Source organism: Zootoca vivipara, chromosome 4 (assembly GCF_965207765.1).
Source record: "Zootoca vivipara chromosome 4, rZooViv2.hap1.1, whole genome shotgun sequence".
Classification (NCBI taxonomy): domain Eukaryota; kingdom Metazoa; phylum Chordata; class Lepidosauria; order Squamata; family Lacertidae; genus Zootoca; species Zootoca vivipara.
In genome coordinates, this window is record NC_142587.1 from 40,398,990 (window position 1) to 40,411,645 (window position 12,656).

Sequence of the window (12,656 nt, forward strand, 5' to 3'; positions counted from 1 at the left end):
GTACATAAAGGCCCCCCTCCTAGGTTTACATGGTGCTCTTCAGACTGCATTTGCATCAGTATTCACCCCTAAACTTCACTAACTGCCTCACAACATGGAGGTTCATTTGCTTCTTCCATGTCTTCTTCCAATAGTCATTGATAAAATACTATTTCAGTGTATTTGCGGCTTTTTAAAGACACCTGTGCTAGTTCTGTGTCTGTGCTAATTAATTTCATAGCACATTGTGCACTATGCAAATAATTAATGATAAATTCTGATTTAATTTCGTCCTGAACTTCCACAGATGGTGAATCTTTTTGCTGTTATCTCTTCATTGTGTTTATTGTTTTATAAAGCTTTAGCTTCTCCTTTTCCCTCTCCCCTCCCCTCTCTGGCTGTCAGATTCTTAACTTGCTGTTTATGAGCCTACCATAGATTTAAAATCATTGTTTAAGGTTTCACTGTGTAATATTAAAGTCTAACTTGTGTGGACAATTTTCTTGGCTGAAAATGTCATGCTTACATAAATCCTGAATCTGTGTGAAAAGTGTTTGAGCCTTGGTTTAGCTCTATAAATTACCCTTTCAGACTTCTCTTCTTTCCTTGAATGATACTATTTTATCTATATAGCTGTTATTTAAATAAAAGCTTTGTTTCATTGTTTTTTTCCATTTTCAGTGCACCACAATTTAAGCTTCAATTCTGAAATGGCAAATCTGAAAGCAAAATCACTTTTTAATTCACTTGACTTTTAAATGTGACTCCTTTATGTCTGGAGCACAGATAATTAGATTGAAGGAATACTACAACATCTGATAATCTGTCAGTTTTTACCTGGAACACACATAAATTGTGGCAGCTCTTATTTACAATATTCACAACAATAAAGCTAATATGGTCCTATAGTGTTATAAAAAGCTGGAAGTCTTTTCTTATTGGCATATAAAGATTTGTATTAATTTTAAATCCAGATACAAAATTAAAATTAAAATTGCTGTCAGACTGAAAAGAAAATAAGTTTTGCAGTCATATTTATATAACCTAAAATGTACATTACTCTCCCATCTTATTCCTGATTAACTCTCAGCTATCTCTTTGCCTTCCACTTGCATCTTGGGAGGTCAGCCCTGCTACTCTCAAATTGTTGCCTGTTGTAGCCATGGCATCATCAGTTCTATAAACTTATGTTTCCACATGAGGCCTAGGGATAGGCTAATTGATATGAATCAATTCTTTTTGAAGACACCATGTTTGCTTAAATAATGGTGCTTGTGCGTATAGACCTCACATGGACAGAGGCTAATACTGTAACCATTTGTATGCAGTCTCTGCCATATTGTGTGTCTGTCCACAGAATCTCACGTACAATTGTCCAGTCTTACAGACTCTGAATTAGGACTTTCTGTGTTATAGATAGTATTGGTGACCAATTCTTCAGCCTTTTTGAACATGATATTCCGCAGTAATTTTTCCAGGACATTGGGTTACTCCTTTAAGAATTCCATTTTGTACCTAATTTATTGCTGGAAAAGACACAATCTTTTGCTTCCATTGGAGCGCTTACACAGTAAATCCTACGGATGTATGCAAGATTTATTGAATGCTAAATTGCTCTATGATGACCCAAATATAAGTTATTATAATGTGAAAAGTTAGATCAGGTTAACAATATTTTAGAAGAATTCAGATTGATGGGTATATTTAAAGGGGGGGGTACTTTTTTTCTTGTATGCACATAGGAAAATAATTCAAAAACCATTAAGTTACAAGTAGCCTACTCATGATAAATTACTTTTGTAGCACAAGAAGGAAGTGTAAATACATTAATCTTGTAACTTTGTTACAAATATTTTGAAGTCAAACACTTTTATATATTTTGCTGCAGGCAAGCTAAGACCTATATCTATGCCAGTAGAATATAACTGGGTAGGGGATTATGAAGATCCCACCAAGACAAAAAGAGATAGCAGGAGAGGTAAGTGACCTCAGGTACTAATTGTACATTTGAATTGTGTTTTAATATACATTTACAGAAATTATTGAATATATTTATAGAAGTTATTAAAATGTAAATTGTCCTTATTATTCCAGATCATTCTACACAGTGCAGGTTATGTTGTTAATATTTGAGAATTCTTGTTGATGGTTCATTGCCAGTGTCACAAATTGGCAGTTAAGAACAAATTGCCAACTTCTCAATTTTATAAGACCATGCATGATACTATTGCAATTTGATTCCCAGAGAGAAGCAGCAGGGAAGTAATTGAAACTCAACCCTAGCTTTTGAGGGGTTTCCCCACACATATTTGAACAACATAATTTAAAATCTTATTATTTCAATGTCAATGAAATACTCTTGTGAGAATATATGAGATGTTAATAGAATTCATCTTGATAATACATATTCTTCATATTCATTGGAGTTCAGTGACACATACTCCAGGTAAGCTTGGATAAGCTTGCAGCCTAAGAGCCCTTGAAGGCAAGGATCTTGTCAGCTGCTGCCTGGCCCTGAATAGAAGGGGGATGCTTAGGTAGGCTGGCAGAAGCCTCATAATAGAGATGAGAAAGCTGTAGTGGTGCAATGAGGAGAGAAAAGAAGTTGAGGGTGAGGTGAGGAGATCAAATCAGATCTTCAGCTTCTGTTTACTTCTCCTCTAGTTCACCTGACAGCATAAAGGCAGTCTGTATTCCCCTGTTTTAGAGACCCTTATTCTTCCTTTTCTTTTAAAAAAGAATACACAGGTCTGCAAACATTAGGGCTCCCTTGAGTCCTGAATAGTATACATAAGCACTGACAGTCACCCCATGAAGTTAGCAAATAGATGCAGTGATTGTTATAAGGTTCTCTACTAATGGTACTATATTGCAGCTTGCATACAAAAAAAGTATCCTATAGCTTCAAAGTGAGCTATGATTAAGTCCCCCTTTTCCTCATAGTTGATGAGAATATAAAGTTATTTTAAAAGTTTGAATGAAAATAAGAAATGTTATTCAAGCAAAGACAGAATATACAGTATAGTTCAGGGGTCAGCAACCTTTTTCAGCCGGTCCATCGTCCCTCGGACCATGTGGTGGGCTGGACTATATTTTGTGGAAAAAATAAGAACAAATTTTTATGCCCCACAAATAACCCAGAGATGCATTATAAATAAAAGCACACATTCTACTCATGTAAAAACACCAGGCAGGCCCCACAAATAACTCAGAGATGCATTTTAAATAAAAGGACACATTCTACTCATGTAAAAACACGCTGATTCCCGGACCATCTGTGGGCCAGATTGAGAAGGCGATTGGGCCGCATCCGGCCCATGAGCCTTAGGTTGCCTACCCCGGTATAGTTTCTATGATTCTCCAAACATTTTTATGAATTGTTTGTAGAGCTAAGTACGTAGTGTATCTACGTACACTGTGCACCATTATTTACTGGATTTTATGGTATTAAACAGAGAATTTCAGCATTCTTGTGTATTTCAGTCCAATGAAAGGCAGGTTTTAAAGCAGGTTGTCCTGATTTCAGCAAAATATGCACTGAACAGCTGGACAATTAAGAACTGGTTTTCAGTATAACCTTTCCAATTTCTACCTAGAAAATTCATTACTTCGGTATATGAGCAATGAAAAAATAGCTCAAGAGGATTACATGTTTCAAAGAAACAGCAAAAAGGACACAGGCAAAAAATCTAAAAAGAGGGGAGATAAAAGCAACAGCCCTAGTCATTATTCTCTGCTACCTAGTTTACAAATGGATTCATTAAGGCAAGACAGCATGAGCACACCTGGGCCTGAAACATCTTTATATCACGTGAGTAAAATTACAAAATAATTCACTCTATGTTGATGCTGTTGTTGAGTGAATGACACATGACCATTGCTTGTTTTTTTAAAATTTTTAGTAAGAAATGAAGCAAAGAAGCCTGGCAGTTAAGTGTAATCTGCCCTTCAGTTGTATTGAATGATGAGGATATGAAGCTGGAGGTCATTGCTATATACACCTTTTTTTTGCAAATTCAATTATATAAAAATAGAATCAAAATGTAAATCGTGCAGTCATATTCATATGATTCTTGTTGTTTTCATAACTACTTTGGAAAGATTAGAAAATATAGTCACCAATTTTATTTTGAATTGAAAATAATGAATTTAAGTAACCACTCAAAAAGAACTATTAAAAGACCATTAAAATCCTGCAAAGTTGAGGGGAAAGCCAATACTTCCCAATCCCCAGTGCATAGCTGCCAAGTTTTCCCTTTTCTCGTGAGGAAGCCTATTCAGCATAAGGGAAAATCCCTTAAAAAAGGGGATAACTTGGCAGCTATGCCCCAGTGCTATCTTACCATTTATTTTTTTTAGTGAACTAGCAAACGGATTTAAACACATCCAGTCTTTGTGGGACTTTGTGTTTCTGGCTGTGTCCCAGTTTCTGTTGTCATTGAGTGTTGTCAAAGCAGATGATTCTCCACTGAGCCCAATTTAAAACCAATGACCTGCTTTTATTCCAGCACACTCATTTTATTGCTTCCCTTGAAGCCTGGGTGACTGAAATAACTTAAAGTATTATAGGAACCCAATTCATAGTACATGTGAATTAACAGAATCCTTAGGGCCTGTGGATATTCTTGTATTTTATTTTCATAATGAATTCATTCATGTACAGTTGTGGGGAATTTTCTCACATGATAAAGTTATTGTCATATATTTTAATAATACAGAACAAATCTATGGACTGTCATCAGACTCATCCAGGATGATCCAGGATATATGAACAAAAATTGATTTTTTTGTGTGACATCTGTTTGCCTATATGCACAAAGCAAAGCAATATAAATGGTTTTGCATATCTTAATCAATTGCATCCATTTAAGACATGGATTTCATTTTTGGTTTTGGATGTGATGGCTGTCTTTCTTGGAGTTTAGTTAAATGTTTTGCAACAGGGAAACAGCTGCTTCATAAAAATAATTTCTATTAGTGCTATCTTTAAATAAATAGAAATTATCTACTTAAATTCTGATTTTTTTAATGATAGTCTAAGCTATTGTAAATTTTCCTGTAAATACAAAATTTGATACAAACCATTTTTGCTATTTTGGTCTTTAAAAGTAATGAAATTAAATAGGCGGTGATCCTTGTTTCTTTTCTGGAATTGTACACATCAATCAAACAAGAGTCTCCTGATTCAGATTTCATGATAAACTGTGGTTGAACAAACCAGAATCGAAGCACTGAAACCAGGAGTATGAAGAAAGGCAAGGGGAATCTATGCAGGAGCACACCTCATTAACAATATATTGGACTGATATTATGTCTAAATTCTGGCAGACAGGGCCCATGCTGCTATAATTGTTCTGTTTTTAATTATTTCAACTGCTCTTAATTTGTGGAGAGGGCATTGGGGTCCCAATCATAGTGGTTCAGGGTAGGGGGAGATACGGTGTGGGAGGTGAGGAAGGCAGGGGAAGGGGCACATAGCACAGGCAATTAGTGACTGTGCCATGTGCCAGCCCCTCCTCCAACCTGAACAATTGCAGTTGTCCTACCAGCCAGCCCTCGAGTCTGCAGCTGCTGTTGCTGAATACCAGGTTACTCTAAATAAGAGCTCCCTCACCAATGAGTTGATTATGGATGATGAGGCCAATCTGTATCACTTTATCACTGGTCTGTGTCACTGAGACCCAGGTGAGTGAGCAGGGTGGAGTTGGTCTCACTCAGCTGTGCTCATTTGGGTACTCTCCCCTTCTTGGGCAACGTTCTTGAGCTTATGCTCTTGGGGGGGATCTAATTTTCTAGATCCATCTCAGTTGGCAAGAGCATTCTTCTTCTCCCAGACCTTTGATTAATTACGGCCTTTGAACCTGGGTTTTTCTTTCTTTCTTATTATTATGTTATGTATTTTTGTGTTTTTATATTATAAGCTGCCCTGTAATCCTCAGGTGAAGGGCAGTATAGAAAATGAATGAATGAATGAATGAATGAATGAATGAATGAATGACTTGAAGGGACAAGGCATAAACAACTCGGACCTTCAAAGTCCATTAACATGAAACTCTTGAAATCTGGTGATAATGCTATTGTGAACTATTAGTCTCTAGTCTTCTGAATTAACATGGCTAGGCAGACATACCCGAACTTTCTCACAGTTACCGTTACTTTCCATTTAGATAAAGAGGAGAGTGCACAGAGATAATTGTCATCTTCTACTGTATACTTCTGAAGAATTAACAAAGAGGATTGATTGGACTTGGAAGTTGCAGTGTGTGTGTGTGTGTGTGTGTGTGTGTGTGTGTGTAGCAGTGTACACATGGGAAATTGTATGCTTTTTCATAATTGGACCAGAAATGCATTGTTAACTTGATGATGAAGCATTGGTGCTCCTCAGTCCATGAAGTGAAAGATCTATTACAGCAGCAAACACTGAAAGGTCAAAAGAGCTCTTTCTTTAATATTGGGCCAATGCAATCCTTATATTCAGTAAACATGCTTTTGATGTAACGATTTGTCAGATTAAGCAAACCAGTAATTGTAGAACTGTTGAAAATGCAGCAAAACAGATTTTAAGTTCTTGAAACTAGTTATTTTCTATTGCTGCATATGCTGCTTGATATTTCCACTTTTCCAGTTTTTTAAAGTCCTGATAGTAAATTAACTGCAGGGCCAAGTGCACTTTTCAGCCATTCCGTAACATATTCCGTCTGAATAGAGCTTGCAGGACACAGTTTAAGAGAACTTCTAGTCTAAGGTTTGTGTTGTTGTACATGAAGTACTGTGGTGTGATTGACACACATTAACCAAACTCTTGTGTGTTTTTTTCTTAGACATTTCAACAATCCTCTCTACAGCATAAATCTAAAAAGAAGAACAAAGGTAAATATTATGTAAAACAGTTTTCACCAAATAGATCTGGTGAAAAATTAAACATAATTTTATACTGTGTAAACATTTTTGCCTGCATATATTTTAAACATGGCAATTCTAAAACAGACACACTCCAATTTTGTAACAGTTAATGCTGATATGTGCTGCTGGGATAGCTCAGTTGGTAGAGCATGAGTCTTTTAATCTCAGGATCTTGGGTTCAAGCCCCACATTGGGCAAAAGATTCCTGCATTGCAGGTGTTGAACTTAGATGACCCTCATGGTACCTTCCAAATGCTGCGATTCTATGAAACATTCATAATTTTCTCAGTGCATGTTGCCATTTCCTCCACTCGTCATTATGACCTTAAGCCAGAGCATCTCCTATGAGAATTGTATGACCTTATCTAGGCCTTAATTTTGTTTTCCATCTAAGTCAGGCATAGGCAAACTCAGCCCTCCAGATGTTTTGAGACTACAATTCCCATCATCCCTGACCACTGGTCCTGTTAGGTAAGGATGATGGGAGTTATAGTCCCAAAACATCTGGAGGACCTAGTTTGCCTATGCCTGATCTAAGTAGTAGACTATGCTTTAGTCATAGCTACTTATTAGAATGGATGGAGAGAAGTTCCACCCCCCAGAAAACCTGAACCACAACAATGCATTCCAGCTCAGAACAGAAGTATAATATGGGTACATGAATCATCTCTGAAACAACTGTTCTTTTAAGGTCTCGCACCAAGTAAGAGTAAAAGGCGAATTTCTTGTAAAGATCTTGGTCGTGGAGACTGTGAAGGCTGGCTTTGGAAAAAGAAAGATGCCAAGAGTTATTTCTCACAAAAATGGAAGAAATACTGGTTTGTCCTGAAGGATACGTCTCTCTACTGGTATATCAATGAGGAGGTAAGAAACTGACATGTATGGTGTTCTTCTTGCAGACGGATGTGGCTGCACTGAACAATATGGCTACAGTCCAAAAACATGATATATGCATGTGGGAAAGAACCATACATAACTGCCCAAACTTGATTTGGTCATTACATGTGTAGAGTTTTGTTTTTTACTGTCTGTTTGTACTGGGGAGACAAACTACCTTTAATAATGGCTTTTCCCTTCAGCAGTGGAAACAAAAAGTGCAGTTCGGACACTGTGTACAACTCTCTGCTGTCCATGTTTTAAATTAGTGATTCCAAGCCATGCTTAATATTGGTAACTTAGGTTTTCTTCTTCTTCATTAAAACAAAAATAGCCAGGGTACACTAAACATTCACCACGCAGAAAAATTATATCAGCAGATGCTATGGCCCTGATTCAGAAGCCATACAAATTCAGGAGTTCCCCATATGAATGAAATGCTTCTGATACCAGCATCCCATTACATGCTCCATTTCTTTCTCATACAATATAATGTGAATCCTACACTTACCTTGGGTTCAGTATCTGTATTGTATGTCTCAATCTCTGACATTGATTGGTGGAACTGGTTTGATGGTGTGGAATGTTCAGTTGTGGCAAGAGCTAAATAGTTTGTAGTGCAGCTTTTGTGAGAGAATTGAGTATTGTTTGTTTGACTGGAATTAGAACTCCACATGGGACAAAACGTAGGATGGAGGAAGATGTCACAAGAAACAGGCAATATAATGATTCCTGGAGGATGAAGAAAAGATGTAAAGAAGGCAGTTGACTGAGAAAGAAGAATCTGATGGAAATGTAGGTGAAAAGTGAGACATCAGTAAAAGAGCTAAGGAGGTAGAGAATTGAGACAAGAAGGAATTAATGAGAACTCTGAAGAGCTCTTAGCACTTAAGATGAGAAGTGAGAAGGAGGGGAGAGTGTTAGTATGTTGATTAAGATACGGGATGACTTACTAAGGTAAGACAAAGTTGGTAGTGACCTAAGGTCCTGAAGAAACTCTGGGTCATGGAGATACATAGTTGAAAAAAGGATAAAAATTAGGATCAGGGCAAAAGTATACATAGAACTGACAAGCACATGTGACTGAGCAGTATTGGCAGAAGGGCTGGGAAAAGGCAAGGAATAGAATAAAGGGGATACAGAAGTGCTAGATCTGATGTGTAGATGCTAGCAATAGAATTCAGGCAATTGTTGCTTTGGCTGTTATTGCAAAGTTGTGCCTTTGCAACCCTAAGGAAACAATGAGGAAGAGACAGCAAGATTACAGTAACAAGAGTAGGCAACTAAATTCCCACATTTTTGGCTCAGTTCAAATGTAACAATTTTTACTCTGTGTACTCACATGTTTGTTCATTCTTGCTAGGCCATAGTTTGGCATAGCATTTTGTACAAACCAGACCATTGCATTGTGCTTCTAATACTATGTTCTGTCTTCAAAAATGCATGTTTAAGGTAATTGTGTATGCTTCTACTGTCCAAGTTATGTCAATTGCCCCCAAAGAGAAATGGTTGAAGACGTGGTTTAAGTTGTTCTTAAAAATAATTCTTCTTAAAGTGATGTTTTCACATTTCTGGGAAGATGCTTCCATTAATTTTTGTGGAAGTTTTAATGAAGCAATAAATCAGAAATTGTTATCTTGTGAAAAGAGATAGTTCTGTATGCTTGTATTTGTTTTCTTTTTGATTGGCTGCTGCTTTTGCTTTTGTTCTTTAATCTGTTCATCTTCATAGGATGAAAAAGCAGAGGGATTCATCAGTCTGCCAGAATTTAAAATTGATAGAGCTAGTGAATGTCGCAAGAAGTAGTAAGTATTGGAACAATATTCAAAAGTAGATGAAACTAAACAGTGAAACAAACATAATTTTGATAAAATGTTCCATTATTGATGCCTTTGTCTGGTAGTATTCATCTTTGTTGAAGTTCAATCATTACTACTACTAATAATTAATATATATTATCATTTGCTACTTTAGATACTCACCAAGTTCATTCCTGGTATATAGGAATAAGGATTTAGGAATGGCCACTCACCCCCTTCTCAGGTGGACTGTGGTTGCAGACCTCACTTCCATCCCCCATCCCCAGCAGCTAGGTCCCAGTGTGTCTTGCCAGCCCTTAGGGAAATTCCCCAGCCAGCAGAATCAAGGAACGGGTTCCTTGCCAAAATGCTAGCTTCAAATGGGCCCTGCCAGATGGACAGTACATTGCTAGCTGGCTGGGCATTGGCTGTGGGCCATGCCTGGTCAGCCGACAATGCATAGGGCATAATTTTTTTTGTTGATGTTCTTGGTTACTGTTTTTGAGGCTTGGATAGTTCACCTTTACTTTTAACTGATTACATTATCATAATACATTTTAATTCTTAATATGTGATAAAGCAAAGTTCACTTTTTCTAAACTAATGTTGACTTCAATTTGGAATATATATATATATATGGTAATAAATAGTAGAATACATAAGAATGCCATTTGGGCATCCAGCCAAATCTTTCACAAAGCTGTAAGTTGGTATGGATGCCAACCTTTATGTGCAGTTCAGTGCCTGTTTAGATTAATAGTGGATTGTGCCAGTGTAATACCCTGCGGTCTAGAATGTAGATCTGATGTTTCAAATGTTGACAGTAATGCTTTTTATAGTTGGTTGAGAGGGAAAAGACCTATGAAATACCTCATTACTGTGAATAACTTCATGATTACAAGTTCAACAGCTTGTCAGAAATTAAGACACATTTGTTTTTCTGTTCAACTATTGAGTTTTAAAGTTGAAAGTAAAGCCAGAAACACTGTAGTATGAAAAATCATAGAGACTTCCAGTTAAGTATAATTTGGCTGAATGGTATTATATCCAGAAACTTTTATGATATATTTGCCTACTAAATACAAGTGCCCCAATAAATAAACTGCTTCATATTTATCAAAAGTATACTGAGTCAAGATAGTGTTTAACTTGACACCATGTTCAGATAGATTTAATTTGGGTGTAATCCTGTCCACACTTACATAGGATTAAACACAACTCAGTGGAGCTTACCTCCACATAGACATACATAGGATTATATGCTTACTGTATTTTTTCACACAAGTATATCCCAAAGTGTATAAAGTGCAAATGTTCTTGATTTCAGAGTAGAATTGAAACATATACAAAATATAGATGATATACAGCTTGGCCCAAAAGTAGGTATACAGTCAATCAATCAATCAATCAATCAAGGATTATTTTTCTTTACTGATATTGTGAATGATGAGAACTTGAGTCAAGGACAAAGAAAGTGAATTCTAAAGCAGTATACTTACTTTTGGGCCATCCTTTTAATACTGAAAAATAATGTTGTATACCCATGGTGCTTTGTTATTTCCCCCCCAGTGCATTCAAAGCTTGCCATCCTAAGATCAAAAGCTTTTACTTTGCTGCTGAGCATCTAGATGACATGAGCAGGTACTGTAACTTAATTTATGTAATGAATCAATCTTGAGTATTTTTGGTATTTTTATTGTATTCACCACCTTTCTTTTATCAGTCCAAAAGGCCAATGAAAAAATTATTTCCTGAATGTGAGTAATATAAGAGAAATATTTTTTAAAAAGTTTAATTGGTGTGTGTGGTAAAGTGGTTAGAGCAGGCATCCCCAAACTGTGGCCCTCCAGATGTTTTGGCCTACAATTCCCATGATCCCTAGCTAACAGGACCAGTGGTCGGGGAAGATGGGAATTGTAGTCCAAAACATCTGGAGGGCCGAAGTCTGGGGATGCCTGGGTTAGAGTGTTGGGAGTTCAGGGTTCAAATCCCCACTCAGTCATGAAACTTAGAGCTTAGGCCAGTCACAGTCTCTCAGCCCAACCTACCTCACAGGGTTGTTGTATGCATAAACTTTGGAGGAAGAGAACCATGTTATGAGGACGCTGATTGTGCTTTCCACAAGTGATGACTACTGACTGCACGGGTACATATTTACAGTGTTTTATTATACAATTATATACAAGACAGAGTTCAAGTTCTCATGTCCATTCAGCCCGAGTCAGATTCCAGGAGTGGCGATCGTCGGGACTGCCTCCAGCAAAGTATCTTGGACGCCCTTAGTCTCCTCCTCTCCTCTCTGCGCTTTAGATCCCTGCGCTGTCGAGGAGACGGGGCAATGACTTTTCCCTCCCCTCCTGAGCTGCTCAAGTGCTAATCAATGTCCCTAGCATCTGAGACCTCTCCCTCCGCAGAGCTCCCTGCCTCTCTGACCCCTTGCACCGCCTCACCAGGCTCTCTGCTGACCCCTGGTGGTCCCCTGACACATGTATGCCACCTTGAGCTCATTGGAGGAATGGTTATATTCCCGAATGCGAAGTATACAGTGAGGGGATAACATTGGAGAGGAGTTAGTGGAGGGTAAAGGGTGGCTTTTGCTAGGATTATGGGAAGTGAGTGGATTTGGCAGTGAATAAGGGGAGGGGTGACTTTGGGGGGAGTAGGCAGAGTTGGTGAGTGAAGCAAGCAGCAGTGCATCCTTGTGTGTGTGCATGCGTGTGTGCATGCGCGCACGCACCCACCCACACCCACCCACCCACCTACTGATCCAGCAAGGATCAGTTTCTAAGTATGGATTATTTCCTCTGGATAAACAAGAAGCTGCTCTGAGTGTAAACATCTGTTGAGTGTTCTCATTAATTCTCCTGCCTAGTTCTGGATTTAATCCAGCTGCAGTGTTCAATGTAGTTAGCCAGTTAAGAGCAATTTAAAGGAACCCAAAATACCTTCAACTATTTTGGAACTTAAATCAATTTCATTTTTTATTAAAGTAAAAATATATTAAGACAAATCAGACCATGGAGGGTACTGTACCTCAGTTTCAATTTTCTCTGGCATTTCTTCTTCAAAAATACAATTTTCACTGTTTCCTGAGTACAC

The 12,656-nt window shown here is 37.7% G+C and overlaps 1 protein-coding gene across 8 annotated transcripts in view; it reads left to right on the forward strand.

The window, feature by feature from the left end:
* Window positions 1-12,656, forward strand: part of CNKSR2 (connector enhancer of kinase suppressor of Ras 2) — a 146,723-nt gene that overhangs the window by 92,793 nt on the left and 41,274 nt on the right. For all 8 annotated transcript variants that reach the window (XM_088668696.1, XM_088668692.1, XM_035115478.3 and 5 more), the window contains 6 exons: window positions 1,868-1,957; window positions 3,576-3,790; window positions 6,801-6,849; window positions 7,574-7,746; window positions 9,490-9,563; window positions 11,127-11,198. In XM_088668696.1, coding sequence (XP_088524822.1) covers window positions 1,868-1,957; window positions 3,576-3,790; window positions 6,801-6,849; window positions 7,574-7,746; window positions 9,490-9,563; window positions 11,127-11,198 — 673 coding nt within the window. The remainder of the gene's footprint in view (window positions 1-1,867; window positions 1,958-3,575; window positions 3,791-6,800; window positions 6,850-7,573; window positions 7,747-9,489; window positions 9,564-11,126; window positions 11,199-12,656) is intronic.